Source organism: Lynx rufus, unplaced genomic scaffold (genome assembly GCF_022079265.1).
Source record: "Lynx rufus isolate CCGP_SWC_20201006 ecotype Redwood Valley unplaced genomic scaffold, mLynRuf1.p SCAF_3, whole genome shotgun sequence".
NCBI lineage: Eukaryota > Metazoa > Chordata > Mammalia > Carnivora > Felidae > Lynx > Lynx rufus.
The window spans coordinates 18,686,952-18,705,880 of NW_025814845.1; the positions used below are offsets into that span (position 1 = coordinate 18,686,952).

The 18,929-nt window shown below is 39.1% G+C and overlaps 1 protein-coding gene across 3 annotated transcripts in view; it reads left to right on the plus strand.

Annotated features, from left to right (window-relative positions):
* STIM2 (stromal interaction molecule 2) overlaps positions 1–18,117 on the plus strand; it is a 150,337-nt gene extending 132,220 nt beyond the window's left edge. The window contains exons 8-13 of one of the 3 annotated variants that reach the window (XM_047091062.1): positions 246–413; positions 676–699; positions 1,119–1,219; positions 1,451–1,689; positions 11,297–11,570; positions 16,680–18,117. In XM_047091062.1, coding sequence (XP_046947018.1) covers positions 246–413; positions 676–699; positions 1,119–1,219; positions 1,451–1,689; positions 11,297–11,570; positions 16,680–17,157 — 1,284 coding nt within the window. In that variant the 3' untranslated portion in view covers positions 17,158–18,117. The remainder of the gene's footprint in view (positions 1–245; positions 414–675; positions 700–1,118; positions 1,220–1,450; positions 1,690–11,296; positions 11,571–16,679) is intronic. The other 2 variants (XM_047091063.1, XM_047091065.1) reach the window with 2 other exon arrangements.
* Positions 18,118–18,929: the final 812 nt, after the last annotated feature.

The following is an 18,929-nucleotide window of genomic DNA, read 5'->3' on the forward strand; positions in this document are numbered from 1 at the left end:
AAACTCAGTGATTTGAGAAAGATGTTTATGAAGAGCATAATTCAAATTGCTTTCTCTCTTAACTTTGATACCAAAAAACAATCTTAATTTCTTAAAATGTATCTCAATATAAATATCTTTTTTAAAAAAAGACATTTCTCTCTCTTTCTTGCTCCGTCTCCATCCATTCCCCCCCCCCCCTCCTCTTTCTCTCCCTCTCGCATCCATTCTGTCTCCCCCACTCTTCCTTCCTCCCTCACTCCCAGGTTCGAATGGCACTGAAAAAGGCTGAAAAAGAATTTGAACTCAGGAGCAGCTGGTCTGTCCCAGATGCACTTCAGAAATGGCTTCAGTTAACACATGAAGTAGAAGTACAGTACTACAATATTAAAAGACAAAATGCTGAAATGCAGTTAGCTATTGCTAAGGATGAGGTACTCTATTTCAAAACTTAATACATTTCTAAAGAGAGTAACCAATTAAGAGAGAAAAATATGAATAAAATCTGTATTTGTTGTACCTTCTTTTTGTGAATTGAAACTTACTTATCTTAATGGACTCTTATAATCATAGACCGTAGAGTAAAATTACTGTATGTAGAGAAGTATATGCTTTTCAGAATGACCTTAGTGTCATTTAAAAACCATCCCTATTATCATTATCACAAATGTTTTATACAGAGCTTTTCTCCTCCAGGTTGCTTCTTCATATCTGATTCAGGTTAGTAGTTACTAGAAATTAATATTTGACTCTTAATTAAATTGTGTGAAATAAGATTAAGTTTTAATCTGATTTCTAGCAAAAAAAAAAAAAAACAACTCAGTTCACTCACTAACACCTCATTGCAGTAGGATATAATTAATGTTATTTTGTTAGTTTTAATAGAAGATTCGGGTCTTTTCTGAACCATCAAAATAAGTGAAAAATTTTCCAGAACAAAGTTTTGAATTCTGTTGATTGGCTTAGGAAAGCATGCTTTCTCCTTCATCTGTTTCCTTTTCTGGAAATTAGGGCCTTATTTTGGCTATATAATTCTCCACTGGTTTCATCATTATTAATATATTCAAAACAAAATAAGCTTGTATGTGTGTTATTTTTTTTCCAGACCTACCTTATTTTCTCTCTCCTTGGGTTTCTAGGCAGAGAAGATTAAAAAGAAAAGAAGTACAGTCTTTGGGACTCTGCATGTTGCACACAGCTCCTCCCTAGATGAGGTAGACCACAAAATTCTGGAAGCAAAGTAAGAATGTTGTTTTAGTTACCTGTTTATTTGTATTATGCTGAAATTTGTAATTTATGGACAATTTATCATTTAATCATGTACAATTACATAATTTATACTAATTCTGAGAATGGATAATTATTCTTGAAATTAGTTTATTGCCATGGTCTGTTCATGTAGTTGCCCTTTTTTAGTGCCATATTAAAGACTCGTTGATACCATAAGTAATTTCTACCTTGGCTTTTACAGGAAAGCACTCTCTGAGTTGACAACTTGTTTACGAGAACGACTTTTTCGCTGGCAACAGATTGAGAAGATCTGTGGCTTTCAGATAGCCCATAACTCGGGCCTCCCCAGCTTGACCTCTTCCCTGTATTCTGATCACAGCTGGGTGGTGATGCCCAGAGTCTCCATTCCACCCTATCCAATTGCTGGGGGAGTTGATGATTTAGATGAAGATACGCCCCCAATAGTGTCACAGTTTCCTGGTAAGTGCTGAATTCAAAAAAGAGAGTTTGGTGCAGTTTTAAATTTTTTTTTTTATGTTTGTTCATTTTTGAGAGGCGGAGAGAGAGGGAGACACAGAATCCAAAGCAGGCTCCAGGCTCCCAGCTGTCAGCACAGAGCCCGACACGGGGCTCGAACCCATGAACTGTGAGATCATGACCTGAGCCAAAGTCAGATGCTTAACCAGTTGAGCCGCCCAGGCGCCCTGAGTTGGTGCAGTTTTTAAAGTAACTTCCTACCATGCCTTTTATGACTCATTGACTTTGAAATCTGTGATAAAAATTTTGTTCGTTCTTCATTTTCTCTTTTTTCTACTTGTGATTAATAATTTGTCTTTATTATGTGAGAATAATACATCAGATGCATGTCTGTGTATATCTATACACACACATATGTATAAAGTAATACATCATACATGCTAAATAATGTACAGGTGAAGTACTCAGCTTTGAGGGTAAATATCCTTTCAAATCGCAGCTTAATCTATAGTAAAAATTAGGGGAAGATCTTGGAAACTTGAGTTCTGGTCCTAGCTCTGCCACTGACTAACCAACTGTGTGACTTTGAGCCTGTCTGTGATTTATCTTAAATTGAGTTGCCCTTCCCAGTAGGTATGTTTTTGTTGTTGTTGGTTTGCTTTTCTCATTCTGTCCTTTCATTGAGAAGAGTATTATCTTGCTGTATTTTAACTCCTGAAGCACTGAATCCCTTTACTTTTAAATAAAATGTAAACTGTGCTTATGTTAAGGAAAACATTTTTTTGTTGCTAGGAAGTGGAACGCCTCCAAAGGAGGCTTTAAAAAAATTTTTTTTTTTTTATAATTCTTTTTTTAATGTTTGTTTATTTTGGAGAGAGAGGGAACGTGCACACATGCACAAGAGAGCAGGGGAGGGGCAGAGAGAGAAGGAGACAGAGGATACAAAGCAAGAGCCTGACGAGGGGCTCGAACCCAGGAACCGTGGTATCATGACCGGAGCTGACATCAGATGCTTAACTGATTGAGCCAAAGGTGGTTTTAACGTGGACAGTTTTCATAATATTGCTTTGTTATGCTGCATTCTTTGAAAATTTTTACATTGTAAGGAATGCATTTTGGTAGGAAGGTGAAATTTAAGTATTTTAGATTTTGTTAATTATTTTTAGAATTTATTAATACATATTTGGACTTTTTGCAAAGTTCTGGAGAGCTTGAATTTAAAATGGGTGTATTCTTATATTAGAAATCATTTGAAAAACTCTTCATCCTTGTTATTGCCTGCCTGATTCATTCTCCCAATCTTTGTGACTTTTCGAAACAGTGTAGGTAGAACAAGATTCCAAAGAATGGAAAACAGAATTTAATTATTGATTGGTTGAAAAACTTATGTAGAAATTTTAGTCTCAAGACAAATCGTATGTAAACATTTTCCAGTTTGAATTTTTTCTATCCAGTTGTTACAGTTTTCCTGATGTTATGATTTACAGAGAGTTCTAATTTTTAAACTTTTATGAAATAAAGCCCTAAATTTGCAGATAGATAGTGAATGACTATGCGCTTGGGTTCATTTCTGTGGCTTTAATTCTCAGGCTTAATGGCAGATAACAGGAGTCAGCTGGGGAGCCACCAGACTCTTAAAACAGGAGGGAAGAGAGGACAGATTATAAATGCAGTGAATGCTGGAATGTGCTCATTTCACTGGCCCCATGCTGCAGGGTGGTTACAGTTGCAAAGTTATACCTAGATCTGGGCCAGCTCTGCTGTTGGAATATTGTCAGCTTGTGTTTATTTGAACTATATGTCCTCAAACTTGCCAAATGCAACACTGATTCATAAGTATTTGATTTTGTTTAAAAATTGTAGCTTTTTAAAGTCACAGTTCCTCCTCAGAATCCGTGATTCTTCAGTATCAAAAGTATGCATGAAGATATGTTCCCTAAATTAACTAATGTATTTTCTTGGCTTTTTTGTTTTGAAGTTCTTTTTGATGGGGCAAAATATAGCTCTGTGTGGCTAATTACCTTAAGTTTTCAGTGATTGTAAAATACAGAGAAATTTGAAATTGAAAAAAGTATAAAAGTTGATTTTAAATTTAGTATGATGTTTTAGAAATTCTGTGATCAAATTTATTATCTGTGAACAAGAACTCCTGCCAAAGATTGCACTTTGAGAGCTCTACTTCCACCCAGTGGCACAACAGTGATACTGCACTCTGCTTAGTTAGGAAAGCACAATTTCTTCTGCTATGGTAGGATGAAGTCTAGGGCAGGATGAAGGCCGTTTTATTACATGCCCTCTGAAAAGTTTTACATTTGTACCATGGGTATGTATAAATTGTCTAAGTGAAATAACGGTAAGGAAACATGCCTGTGGCGTGTTGAAAGCAAAGTAAAAGATTGTAGAACTGTATGCAGAATAATAACGTCTGTGTTTAATTTTGCATAAATAAACAAGAGAGAGGTGCCTTGGGTGGCTCAGTCGGTTAAGCACCCGACTCTTGGTTTCAGCTCAGGTCATGGTCTTGTGGGTTATGAGATCAAGCCCCGTGTCAGGCTCTGAGCTGACAGCACGGAACCTACTTGGGATTTTCTCTCTCCCTCTCTGTCTCTGTTCCTCCGCTGCTCATACTCTCTCTCTCTCTCTCAAAATAAATAAATAAACACTAAATAAAGGAGAGAGAATATTGTCAAAGCTTAGCTCCTTGTGGGCAGGAGAACAGATGATAGATTTCTCCTATTTTATAGTATCTGCTAAATATTCACTGTGGGAATGTGGTTGCAATTTATTTAAAAGTTCTTAATTATTAAGTCCTTCAGATGTACTTATAAGTACTGAAAATAAAATGTTTACTTGCTACAAAGATAAACAGATTTTAATATTTTGCCTTAATTCATCTCTTTGCCCAAAATAAACTATTATACATACAGCTAAAGCACATGGCCTCACCTTCCTACTCTTCTCAAGTTGTAAGAAGAGCCTATTCTACTTTTATTATATGCAGATGTATCTATAAACAACAGACAAAATTGTTTAAAACTTTGCTCACGGGGGTCACCTAGTGGCTCAGTCGGTAGAGTGGCTGAGTCTTGATTTCAGCTCAGGTCGTGATACCAGGGTCGTGGGATTGAGCCCCGCATAGGGCTCCGCTGAATGTGGATCCTGCTTAAGATTCTTTCTCTCTCTGCCTGCCCTTCTCCCTGTCTCAGGCTCTCTTTCTCAAATTAAATATATATATATATATATATATATATATATATATATATATAATATATGTATGCATATATATATATATATATATATATATACATATACATACATAAATGTTCATCAAACTGTAGGTAATGTTTTGCAGCTCCTTTTGCTCACAAGTATATATTTAGAAATTTTCTGTATACTGCATTAAATATAAATATACTACATTAAATTCACTATAACTGTTTAATGATTTAACCATAGTGTATCTGTTTATTCATGATAATAAGCCACAGTTTATCCATTTTTCTCCTGAGATAGGTAGGCTCTTTGCACTTTTTTGCCTTTGCGGACAGTACTGCAGTGAGCATCCTTACCTTACCTTTATCTCCTTTATGCATGAGTTTGAGAGTCTCTGGGTGGATACCTGGAAAATGGATCGCGTTCAGTCATTGGGAGGGCAGCTGTTACTAGGCATTGTGAGGTCGCTCTCAAAATGGCTCTGTTCCTTTGTATACCCACCGTTTATGAGAGCTTTTCTGCCTCTATCCTCACCAGTACTTGGGATAATCTGATTTCTTTTGTGACTTGCCTGAGTATTATATGATACCAAAGTGTTACTACAATTTTTATTTCCTTGGTGACTTTTGAGGTTGAGTACCATTTCATTTATTAGTGTTTGTCATTCAGATTTCTTCCTATCTGAGTTGCTTATTCCTACTATGGAATCTCTCCCAAGATTCCTTACTGATCTGGAAAAGTGTTTTTTTTTTTTTTAATATTTTCTCTTTTTTTTTAATACGAAATTTATTGTCAAATTGGTTTCCATACAACACCCAGTGCTCATCCCAACAGGTGCCCACCTCAATGCCCATCACCCACCTTCCCCTCCCTCCCACCCCCCGTCAATCCTCAGTTTATTCTCAGTTTTTAAGAGTCTCTTATGGTTTGGCTCCCTCCCTCTCTAATCTCTTTTTTTTTTCTTCCCCTCCCCCACGGACTTCTGTTAAGTTTCTCAGGATCTGCATAAGAGTGAAAACATATGGTATCTGTCTTTCTCTGTATGACTTATTTCACTTAGCATAACACTCTCCAGTTCTATCCACGTTGCTACAAAAGGCCATATTTCACTCTTTCTCATTGCCACATAGTATTCCATAATGTATATAAACCACAATTTCTTTATCCATTCATCAGTTGATGGACATTTAGGCTCTTTCCATAATTTGTTGTTGAAAAGTGCTGCTAAAAACATTGGGGTACAAGTGCCCCTATGCATCAGCACTCCTGTATCCCTTGGGTAAATTCCTAGCAGTGCTCTTGCTGGGTCATAGGGTAGATCTATTTTTAATTTTTTGAGGAACCTCCGCACTGTTTTTCCAGAGCAGCTGCACCAGTTTGCATTCCCACCAACAGTACAAGAGGGTTCCCGTTTCTCCACATCCTCTCTAGCATCTGTCGTCTCCTGATTTGTTCATTTTAGCCACTCTGACTGGCATGAGGTGGGATCTGAGCGTGGTTTTGATTTGTATTTCCCTGATGAGCAACGTTGAGCATCTTTTCATGTGCCTGTTGGCCATCTGGATGTCTTCTTTAGAGAAGTGTGTATTCATGTTTTCTGCCCATTTCTTCACTGGATTATTTGTTTTTCGGGTGTGGAGTTTGGTGAGTTCTTTATAGATTTTGGATACTAGCTCTTTGTCTAATATGTCATTTGCAAATATCTTTTCCCATTCCATTGGTTGCCTTTTAGTTTTGTTGATTGTTTCCTTTGCAGTGCAGAAGCTTTTTATCTTCATGAGGTCCCAGTACTTCATTTTTTGCTTTTAATTCCCTTGCCTTTGGAGATGTGTCAAGTAAGAAATTGTTGCGGCTGAGGTCAGAGAGGTTTTTTTCCTGCTTTCTCCTCTAGGGTTTTGACGGTTTCCTGTCTCACATTAGGTCCTTTATCCATTTCGAGTTTATTTTTGTGAATGGTGTAAGAAAGTGGTCTAGTTTCATTCTTCTGCATGTTGCTGTCCACTTCTCCCAGCACCATTTGTTAAAGAGACTCTTTTTTCCATTGGATATTCTTTCCTGCTTTGTCAAAGATTAGTTGGCCATATGTTTGTGGGTCCAATTCTGGAGTCTGTATTCTATTCCATTGGTCTATGTGTCTGTTGCCAATACCATGCTGTCTTGATGATTACAGCTTTGTAGTAGAGGCTAAAGTCTGGGATTGTGATGCCTCCCGCTTTGGTCGTCTTCTTCAATATTAGTTTGGCTATTCAGGGTCTTTTGTGGTTCCATACAAATTTTAGGATTGCTTGTTCTAGCTTCAAGAAGAATGCTGGTGCAATTTTGATTGGGATTGCATTGAATGTGTAGATTGCTTTGGGTAGCATTGACATTTTAACAATGTTTATTCTTCAAATCCATGAGCACGGAATGTTTTTCCATTTCTTTGTATCACCTTCAATTTCCTTCATAAGCTTTCTGTAGTTTTCAGCATACAGATCTTTTGCGATCTTTGGTTAGGTTTATTCCTAGGTATTTTATGATTCTTGGTGCAATTGTGAATGGTATCAGTTTGTCTTTCTGTTGCTTCATTATTGTATAAGAACGCAACTGATTTCTGTACATTAATTTTGTATCCTGCGACTTTGCTGAATTCATGTATCAATTCTAGCAGACTTTTGGTGGAGTCTGTCGGGTTTTCCATGTATAATATCATGTCATCTGCAAAAAGTGAAAGCTTGATTTCATCTTTGCCAATTTTGATGCCTTTGATTTCCTTTTGTTGTCTGATTGCTGATGCTAGAACTTCCAACACTATGTTAAACAACAGCGGTGAGAGTGGACATCCCTGTCATGTTCCTGATCTCAGGGGAAAAGCTCTCAGTTTTTCCCCATTGAGGATGATATTAGCTGTGGGCTTTTCATAAATGGCTTTTATGATGTTTAAGTATGTTCCTTCTATCCCGAGTTTCTCGAGGGTTTTTATTAAGAAAGAATGCTGAATTTTGTCAAATGCTTTTTCTGCATCGATTGACAAGATCATATGGTTCTTTTCTTTTATTAATGTGATGTATCACATTGATTGATTTGCGAATGTTGAACCAGCCCTGCAGCCCAGGAATGAATCCCACTTGATCTTGGTGAATAGTTCTTCTTATATGTTGTTGAATTCGATTTGCTAGTATCCTGTTGAGAATTTTTGCATCCATATTCATCAGGGATATTGGCCTGTAGTTCTCTTTTTTTGCTGTCTCTGTCTGGTTATTTGATGGTTGTAGATAGCTTCTCTCAGGCTTTGGCTTTTCTTTTTAAGTGAACTCTGTTGTTTTCTTTTTCAATCATAGGAGTTTTTAAAAGAACATTTCTAATGACAAATTGGTGAACCTGATTTGTGCTTTTTAATGTCTTTTTTAGAAGATGATAGATGTTTCCCCTCCTAAAAGTTTTTTAGATTTGCTTTAATCCCTTAGTCTTTTAATCTACCTGGAAGTTATTTTTGTTCATATTGCAAGATAGGAATCTAAATCTGTCTCCTGATGTGTGGATAAACAGGTGTCCCAGCCTCATTCCTGCTCTCTCCCTGCTCATCTGTAACTCCACTTCTCTCCACAGGTGCACACGTGCTTGCAGGCTCTCTGTTTTGTTCCATTGCTTTCATTCTGCTTTAGTTGCTATTTATAGTTTGATAGTATGTGTTGGGGTTTGCTAGATCTAAATCGTCCTTTATTATTCAAATTCAGAATTGTTATTCTTGGCCAATATGAATTTTAGGATTAGCTTATGAAATTCCATAAAAAGTTTTATTGAGCTTTTAATGGAATTTCTTTGAATTTATTGATGGATTTGGGAAGAGTTATTACTCATAAATTTATTTATTGAGATTTGCTTTTATGTCTTTAAGTAAAATTTAAATTTTTCTCTGTACTGTTCTTGCACATCTTTTCTAAAAAGATTAATTTCTGAAAAAAAAAAATAGATTAATTTCTGGATATCCCCATAGGATTTTTTTTTTTTTTTGGTAGTTACACGTTAACTTTCTTAAAAAAAAATTATATGTGAAATTGCTTATTGCTGATGTCTAGGGAACTGCTGTTGACTTTGCTAAGTATCTTATATACAGAAATAGTGAATTCTCATATGAGTCTTTTGGATTTTGTGTGTGTGCAGTAATAAGTTGTTTTTTTCCTTTTCAGTCCTTATGTCCCCCCCCCCTTATTTTCTAGTCTGAGACTTCCAGTCAAATGTTGAATAATAGCAGTGATTGCAGGCAATAACAATTGCCATTTCTGACTTTAAAGGGAATGCTCTCCACCGTGAAATGTGATTTATTTTTTTTCTTTTTGGTTTTGGTTTTGGTAGATTGCTTTTAAGGAAATTAATTTTATTCCTGTTTTACTAAGAAAGGTTTTCCTTTTAAATCAGTGGATGTTAAATTTCACCAAATTCTTTCCTGTGTAATTTGAGGTGATCACTTGTATTATTATTTTCCTTTATTCTGTTGTGTAAAAGGAGCCTAGTGTGTGAATGCATTTAGAAAAGTCAAGGGAAGGACAGAGTAATAATCAATGTCAGGTGCTGGTCAAATGTCAGGGAAGGATTGAGCAATCTGTTGAATTTAGCAACAAGGGAGTAGATTATGAATTGTTGAGAACAGTTGTGGCGAAATTGTATGTGAGCACTTTACACTCTGAATGAAATAAAATGAAGTAGTGGAGAAAGTAACAGAGGAAATTCTTCATAAAAGGAAGAGAGATAAGTCAGTTGAACAGTCTGAGGATGGAGAAGAGTGTTTTGTCGCTGCTATTGTTTAGCGTTTTGTTTTTTTAGGTTTATTGTGTCTGCATTTTTTAAATGCTATTGGGATGTAGAAGATGCAAATAAAGGCAACAGAAGGACTACACAAAAGAGTTAAGGTGCTTGAGCTTGGAGTAGAGAATGGGACAGATAAGTGGAAGGAGCAGAGTGTTTGAACTAGAAAGGTAGATGCATGGTCCGAATCTCAGTTGTCCGTCTGCCGTCTTGATATATAATACCAAAAATGGAGCAGCGCTGAATGACTAGGGCAAGACAGGGTTTGAGAGTGGGTGGCGGTGTAAATGTCTGGAGAAGAGGGGAAACCATGAGTGGTTAAGGTGTTGGGAGGTCTTACCAATGAGATTGCTCAAGCGGAAGATAGGTAAGGAAATGACTGGGAGGTGGGGCGAGTGGGGTTGTAGAGACGGCAGATTCAAGTGGCTTAGTGTTAGCTTCAGAAAGAACATGTTTTTATAAAAGGTCGTAGGAGTGAGGGTTTCCAGAGAAGAGTGTTGGGGAATGAGAAGGCCACCAACCTGATGTTCTGGTGTTGCAGCACATGAGGTATACACAACAGGGAGCAGCCTCAGCTTGCGAAGGCTGTTCTGACTTCGGGGGGTTAGGTTTCAATTAAGGCAAGGACATGGAGTGCCCATTCTATGAAGATATTAAGTGTGTAGGGGCAGTTTTCTACTTGCACGGGACTAGGCAGAGACTGGCAGCAGAAACAAGATGATCTAAGACTTCTGGTTAGTTCCACAGTCATCAGTGTTCAGGAAACAAGTTTTTGTCTGACCTCTGCCTAACTGGTTGGGAGACTATGTATACAGTGTTCAAATGACCCTTGAGTAAAAACTTCTTAAAGAGTGGGAGGCAAACCATAAGAGACTGTTAATTACAGCGAACAAACTGAGGCTTGCTGGAGGAGAGGCGGGCAGGGGATAGACTTAGATGGGTGATGTGTATTAAGGAGGGCACTTGTGATGAGCATATGTAAGCGATGAATCACTGAATTCTATCCCTGGAACCAATATTGCTCTGTATCTTAACTAACTAGAATTTAAATCAAAACTAGAAACATGAGAAAAAAAAAAAAACCTTCTTGAAGTTCAAACAAGTTACACGATCTCGAGAGATACCCATTGAAAAATACAGCCTGTTTTTTTTTCTTATAGTTTTCATCCTGTAATGGTGAAATTAACAAAGTTTTGCAACAAAGTACAGATTCCTTAATATGCTGTATTGATTTTTTAACTTAAAGATTTACTATCTTGGATAAATTTTCAAGACTTTGTGGTTAGGAATGCCAAATTTCATGTTAGAGCCTCGTGTGTTTATGTTCTCTTCTGTTTATTTTCTAGACCTGCTTTCATTTTTATCACACTTTAATTTTTTATTTCTGAACTTTGCCAAGAAGCAGTAGAGATGATGGGGGAGGGTAATGACCAATGCAGGTCCTTACCCAGCGAGGGCCCGTTCCGGGGTGGCGGGTAGTAAGAGCCCTTCTCCCGTGTGTGTGTGTGTGTGTGTGTGTGTGTGTGCGCGCGTGCGTGCATGCGTTCGTCCGCGGTGTGCCTGGAGGCAGCCCTGGTCTCATGTGCATATGTGTGTTTGTGCTTCGTTTCAGGGACCATGGCCAAACCCGCTGGGTCGTTAGCCAGAAGCAGCAGCCTGTGCCGCTCCCGCCGCAGCATCGTGCCGGCCTCGCCGCAGTGTCCACGCGCACAGCTTCCTCCGCACGCCCCTCACCAGGTCCACGCCCGGCACCCCCAGCACCCTCAGCACCCACAGCACTCCTTGCCTTCCCCGGACCCCGATATCCTCTCGGTGTCAAGTTGCCCTGTCCTTTATCGCAATGAGGAGGAGGAGGAGGCCATATACTTCTCTGCTGAAAAGCAATGGTACTGCAGTGAATCGACTACAGTAGATGTTGGGCTGGGTGGTGGGGAGGTGGGTGTGGGTGGGTCGGAGTGATGCGTTGGATTAGTTTTCTGTTGCTTCACAGTGAGTGACCACAGACTTAGCAGCTTCGGGCAGCATCCGTTTATTAGCCCCGGGTTCTGTTTGACAAAGTCCGAGCTTGCTGTGCCTGGGATTTCTGCTCAGGGACTCGCAAGGCCAAATGCAAGGCGGTTGCCCAGCTTTGTTCTTCCCTGACGCTTGAGGGCCACTCCCGACTCCTTTGGTTGTGACAGAGTTCGCTTCCCGTGGTTACAGCACGGAGGTCCCGGTTTCCACGCCTGCTCTCAGGCTGCTTCCATGCTGCTGCCAGTTCCTGGCGGGTGCACAGTGGCCCTTGCTGTGCGTGGCCTCCGTCTTCAGAGACTAGGCCTTCTGACAGGTCCCTTGGAATCTGTGATGCCCCCTGTCTCTGATCTCTGGACGCGATTTTAAAAGGCTCACTCGTCACTTGGATGGTCATCTCTGTGTCTGAAAATCAGCTGGTGTGGGGCCTTAATGACATCCGCAGAGCCCCTTCATGGCAGCACCTCTGCTCGCGTTTGAGAGAATGGTTGGCGAGACGTGTGTGTACACCAGAGCTAGAAACTTGGGGACCGTCTCAGAATTCCGCCCACCACAGGCAGAGGTAGATATTCGGACATATAACTGCTTAGAGACCGACCACTGCACACAATTGACTCAAGTCTCAGAGCACAAACTTGTCTTGTGAGCAGTTTTATATGTAAAATACAAAGGCATGAACTTAAATATACTTGAACACAAACATTAAATATGACTGAGTGTTTAAAATACTTGTTGCCACTTAATGGATTTTTCTGTCGTGTGCTAGTACTTGGCTAGTGAACAGGAATTATCAGACATCAAAGGTGGAAGAAAATGTTAAGAACTTAAAGGAGGGTGTTACGTTCACACGAATTTGTTGGCATAAAGTGGGCATAGCAGCTGTGTGTTCGGTCCAGCCAAAGGACCACCGTGCTCCACGAGCCCCGTTGGTCGGAGGCTCTCTCCTAAACCACGTCCGTCTTCAGAGTGCTGTGGTAGTAAGCGACAGGAAAACTGACGCTGGCTTCTGATTTGGCAACACTTAGCAGCCGTGTAGCCCCAAAGTCTTCTGTCCTCAGATGAGAAAGAAAACCAGAGGGAATGGCTGGCTGTTCTCGGTGACCTGTTGCGGCTCTTCTCTGTCATGTGATTCTTTAGTTGGCATCGTCATCAAATGATAATTTTCACACATGATTGTTTTATCTCTAGTGAGAGTCAACTTTGTGAGTAGCCAAGATCATTATAGCATATTACTGAGCAGATAGTCCAAGGTTTGTATCCTCATTACAGCTGGAGAATTTGACTTGGCTTTGCTTGGATACCACTTTCTGATTAGTTTTTTTGTATAATCTTCGCAGTAAAACTGTGGCCACCTGCAAGATGGCTTTACTGACAGAAACAATTTGTGTGGCTTATGGAAATTAATAGGAAAGCTAGAGCTCTGTGTCCAGTAGAATTTTCACGTTTATGGAAATATTTAGTCTTCCTTTCAAATAGCAATGTCAGAAATGCACAGTAAATATGAGAATTTGGATTCAGAAAACTTTTCCTCCTCTTTATTTAGTCTCTTACATGATGAACCACTAGAACCCTTACAAAACAGTAATAGTAATAACATTTACTGTTTACTGATCTTTTATGTTCTCTGCATTATGTACATGTATGCTCATTTACATCCTACCTTGAGTTTTGTTACATAGGCATTAAACTTGCATGAATTCACCTATTCCTCACTGTGAGAAAGAAATAGAAAAAAATAGCATAAATGGTACACATAATTAAGCTCAACATTCCAAAGAATATATGTTCTAAAAAAAAAAAAAATGCTCACAGATTATACCATTCCTGCACTCCAAAGCTGACTGGTTATGCAGAAGAAGCAACACTTCATTATTTATTTTGGAGTTAGGATGTTAGAACTAGAAGTAATTTTAGAGATTAATCAAATTATCTTCCTTTGACAGTGAAATTGAGTCCCGGTTACATTAAGTGATTTGCCCAAGGTTGTGTGGCTGATTAATGGCAGGGCCAGGACAGGAATCTAGGTCTCCTAACTTAGATCAGTATTCTTTTCACATATTATTTAGATTTTAGAGACCAGTTTTTGAAATATTTTTAACCTAGCTTAGAATTTCATACACCAAGCAGCCAAACCACATAGCAGAGTAGAAGTAAATTTATAAAATTCTAACTAAATCAGCTTCTGGTTCTGGAAGCTGAACAGCTTCAGGGAACAGTGATATATGCTGTATAATTAATGGGTATCCACTCCGAAAGGAAGCTAACAGAAAATTCCCTACCAGCGATTGATTTCTGAGTCCTTTCTTTTTATCTGAGCTGCCTTGTGCCCTCTGTAAGGACTCCCCATTATCATATTGTAAAAGCACTTAAAAAGTCTGCAGCACGTGTAACTGTATTGTGTGAAAGCATCATTTAAGTCTTTATTTGCCCAGGGGATTTTGTACCTTCTGAGAGCTTGTAGTGTAATAGAAACAATCTTCACATACATGTGTAAAATACATAGAAATGACCAGTTACATTGAGCCATCTAAGATCAAGGTTTAAAACACGGTATTAACATGAAAAACATGTCAGAAGTAATATCACTATGTGAATAATGAGAGTAACCACAGGTCATCTGAGGTGAGAGATCATTCAGTTCATTTACTCTATAAATATGAACTTAGTTCCTTGCCGTATGCCGTGCACTTGCTAATAACTTGAGCTGCCAAGACAAGTGAGACAAGGTCCTGGCCTCGCTCTAGCTGGTGGATTATGATCATCTGTGTTCTTGCCTTTCTCTTGTGTCTTCAGCTCTCTTCCTTGTCCCACTTTATTCCTTTTGCCACTTACTTTTTACCGTGAGTCTACTTTTTATTTCTTACCGTTTCTTTCAGAGAGTGAACAATATTTGTGTCATGTGTGGTACGTATCAAAACAAGTAAGACGTGATCTCTGTTATCTGAGATCTTTTCTCCTTTTCTTTCATCTGTCTCTCGTCCATTTGTTTGTTCATTCATTCACTCATTCATTCATGTATCACATATTTATTAAATACCCACTGTGAGCTTACCACTACTCCAGTGCAGAGGATACAGAAGTTAGAAAGACTCCCTGTCCTCATTAACTTTTCTTTCTTCTGGAGAGACATATCAAAAGTTAATACAAAATATCGTTTTAGGTAGTGGAATTTTCTGGGATGCTACACAAAGGTAAAAAGAAAGAGAATACTTCCTGGATAGAGTGGTTAGGGGAAGTCTCTCTGGAGAGAGAACAGTTGAGCAGTGACCTGAAAGACATTGAGAAATAAGCCATGTAGAGATGGAGGGAAGGAACATCGGAGGCAGAGGAAACAGCAGGTGCAAGAGCCCTGGGGGAGTCACGAGATGGGCACGTTGGGAGGAACAAGGAGGAGGCCATGATGTAATGAGACGGGGAATGGTGGCCTTCCGCTGGAGGTGTCACCATGGTCCTGATCCTGCTGGGCTTTGTGGACTTTGACAAGGTCTTTGGATTTTAGCCTGAGTATGGGAGGAAGCGTTAGTGAGTTTTGAGCAAGTAAATGATGTGCTGTGAGTTTTTAAAAACCACTTCAGCATCTGTGTAGAGAAGTAGTTAGGAGGGAGGAACAAGAAGGGAGACCCGTTAGGACGCCATCACAATCCTTGAGGTGAGTCCAGGGGGGTGGGTAGTTCAGAAAGAGGGGCAGTGCCAGTGGGGGAGTGACAAGTGTTGGATTTGAGGTATATTTTGAAGTAATGGCTGATAGCATTTACTATATGTTGGCCTTGGGGTTGTGAACTTTTGTCTTTTCATTTTCTTTCTTTACTGTGGAGAAGGGGCGGGGGCAAAAATCACAAAGGGATAAACCCATGAGAATTTATTGAATGTCTGCATTTTTAAAAATAGCATTGGGGGGCCTGGGTGGCTCAGGCAGTTAGGTGTTTGACTTTCGATTTCAGCTCAGGTCCTGATCTCACAGTCTGTGGGATCGAGCTCCGTGTCGAGCTCTATGCTGACAGTGCAGAGCCTGCTTGGGATTCATTCTCTCTTTCTCTCTCTCTCTCTCTCTCTTCCCCCCCCCTCTCTCCCCCCCTCTCTCCCTCTCTCTCTCCCCCCCCCCGCCCTTCCCCACTTGAGCCCTGTTTCTGTCTCTCAAAATAAATAAATAAACTTTAAAAAAAAAGTGTTATGTCTTTGACTTTCACCTCCCATCCCCCCCTCTCAATTGTACCTCAGCTTCCTTCCCCCATTTTTAAACTTGGGAGAACTTACATTTTAGCTTAGTATATTCCTTTCTTCCTACCTCAGGAAGATATATTTCATCAATTTAATGACAGAAAAATAAAGGGAGAGACAGTGACTAAAGTTCATCTTTTAAGATATGTAATGTCAACTGTGTGATTTAGAAAGAAAAAATAGTATTGAAACAAAACACAAAAGTAGCTGAAATAAAATTACTAAATCTGTAAAATTTAAACATTTTTATTTGTCTGACAATTGAAGAAGGTGTAACTTGAGTTATGTTTTTTAGATTGGAAGATTCCATTTTTATAGTTCATGTAAATATTAAGCATGGAGCTTTGATAAGTTGTATTATTTAAAGTAGTAAGTTTCCGATTTTGTCAAAATGCGCGTAGAATTTTAGCATTTCTCCCATTTACATGTTGATAGATAAAAAAATGGAAGTTATTTTAGTTAGAATCAATCACAGTGTCGGCTGGTAGTCTTAAAAAATACTGATTTAAGGGGCGCCTGGGTGGCTCAGTCGGTTGAGCTTCTGACTTCGGCTCAGGTCATGATCTCACGGTTCGTGGGTTCGAGCCCCGCGTCAGGCTCTGTGCTGACAGCTCAGAGCCTGGAGCTTGTTTCAGATTCTGTGTCTCCCTCTCTCTCTGACCCTCCCCCACTCATGCTCTGTCTCTCTCTGTCTCAAAAATAAACATTAAAAAAAAATTTAAAAAAAAATACTGATTTAAGATTTTACCTGTCTCCCTCTCATCCAGGGAAGTACCAGACACGGCTTCAGAATGTGACTCCTTAAATTCTTCCATTGGAAGGAAACAGTCTCCTCCCTCAAGCCTGGAGATATACCAGACATTGTCTCCTCGCAAGATATCGCGGGATGAGCTCTCTCTAGAGGATTCATCCAGAGGAGAGTCCCCGGTAACTGCAGATACCTCGCGGGGCTCTCCTGATTGTGTGGGTCTGACAGAAACGAAGAGTATGATCTTCAGTCCTGCCAGCAAAGTGTACAATGGCATCTTGGAGAAATCCTGTAGCATGAACCAGCTCTCTAGCGGCATCCCGGTGCCCAAACCTCGCCACACATCCTGTTCCTCCGCTGGCAACGACAGCAAAGCAGTTCAGGAAGCCCCACACGTCGCCAGGATAAGCAGCATCCCACACGATCTTTGTCATCACGGAGAGAAAAGCAAAAAGCCATCAAAAATTAAAAGCCTTTTTAAGAAGAAGTCTAAGTGAACCGGCTGACTTGATGCAATTCGTTCAAGGGGCATCTTTAAACTGTTACCTCCCATCCTCCACCCTCTCCCTTTTTTTTGTTTTAATTTTAGGAATGTAACTCCACTGGGGCTTTCCAGACTGGATGCCACAGCGGAGTGTCCTAAGGGCAACTGTCTACTGTCTGCTTATTTAAATGACTATATAATCAGTTCATCAAGCCAGTTATTACTGAGAAATCATTAAGAGATGAGACAGTTTACAGTCATTTCTGCCTATTTATTTCTGCTTTGTTATTAGTGATGTATATACAACATTTTGTTGAAAGCCACTATGGACTTACAAGCTTTAATGGACTAGTAAGCCAGCATGGGCTTGCAAAAAGTTCTTGTTTACCACACCATCTTCTTATCTTTCCACAGAGCTATTTACATCCTGGACTAAATAACTTAAAGTAAAACTAATTGCACTACCGTTTTCCAGACTGGAAAAAAAAAAAAAAAATCTCTGCAAGTGAAACTGTATAGAGTTTATAAAATGACTATGGATAGGGGACTGTTTTCACTTTTAGATCAAAATGGGTTTTTAAGTAGAACCTAGGGTTTCTAATTGACTTGATTTCTGGAAATGAAAACCCACGCTTTTATTATGGGAAGCTTCTTTAAATGCATTTAATATTATAAAGTTTCAAGTCCTGCTGTAAAGATCATGTTGTTTTGTTTTTCCCAGGGCTTTCACTGTGATTTACTGCATTGCAGGCTGTATGATAAAATATAAATAATTTAGGGAGAGAAGGCTCTTGATTCCTTACACATGTGGAAGAGTCAAAACTTGATTGAAGGACTTAAACATTCACAAGCTTAAGCTGAGGTTGGGGACGTGGGGATTCGAGCACTTGTTTACAGACTTTGAATAACATCAAAGAAGTTATGGTTTGTGAAGAATTTGTACTGTGGAAAAGATAATAAATTGGAGACATTATTTTGTGGGACTGTGTTGATTTTTGTTGATAACACTCCACTGAAAACACTATACATTTTCTGGAGAGCTCAGTAAGCGGTCTTGTTGCTTAATTGCACTATAAGAAATAGTGATTTGGAAGTTGTCAACAAGTTTCTTTCCATTTTATATTGTTTGTCATACTTTTATGTAGTTTGAAATGTTTAAATGTTCTAATATCAAGATTAACAAATATAAATTTATGGTGCATTTAGATTGTGTCGTATCAATTTGTAAAGCTTGGGGTTCATTGAACAACTAGGTTATTGTAAGGGTAGCTTTTACTGTGGAGATGGTCACATAGAGCAGAAAAGCACGGTCACGTCTGGGGAGTTTTTGCCTAAATACTTTTTCTTTTAAAAATTCAGTCATAAATGATGCAGTTAATGCAGTGTGGATGGATGTTTGGATGAATAGTGGATACGTATTAGGATGGCTTTTTAGCATTATGGCTAAAATATGTAATGTCCAACCCAGTCCCGCTTAGATGAAAATGCTGATTGATAGGAAGTTTATTTGAGATAACGCTCCAAAGAAATACTTTATCAAGAATATGAACAGTCACCTGAAGTCTCCTGAAAGTTGTGGTTGTTTATTCTCTCTAGTACTGTTGTTAAAAACTATTGAGGTCTCGGACGATATTTATATATACAGATACTTATATATGTAAGAGACAGTGTTGCAAGGGCAAAAATGGATTGACTGAAGCAGACGTAGTGTTGTGGACCAATCAGAAGGTAAGATAACCTGACAGGTCAGGAGTTGAGCAGTGGCACTGAAGTTTATGGGGTGGG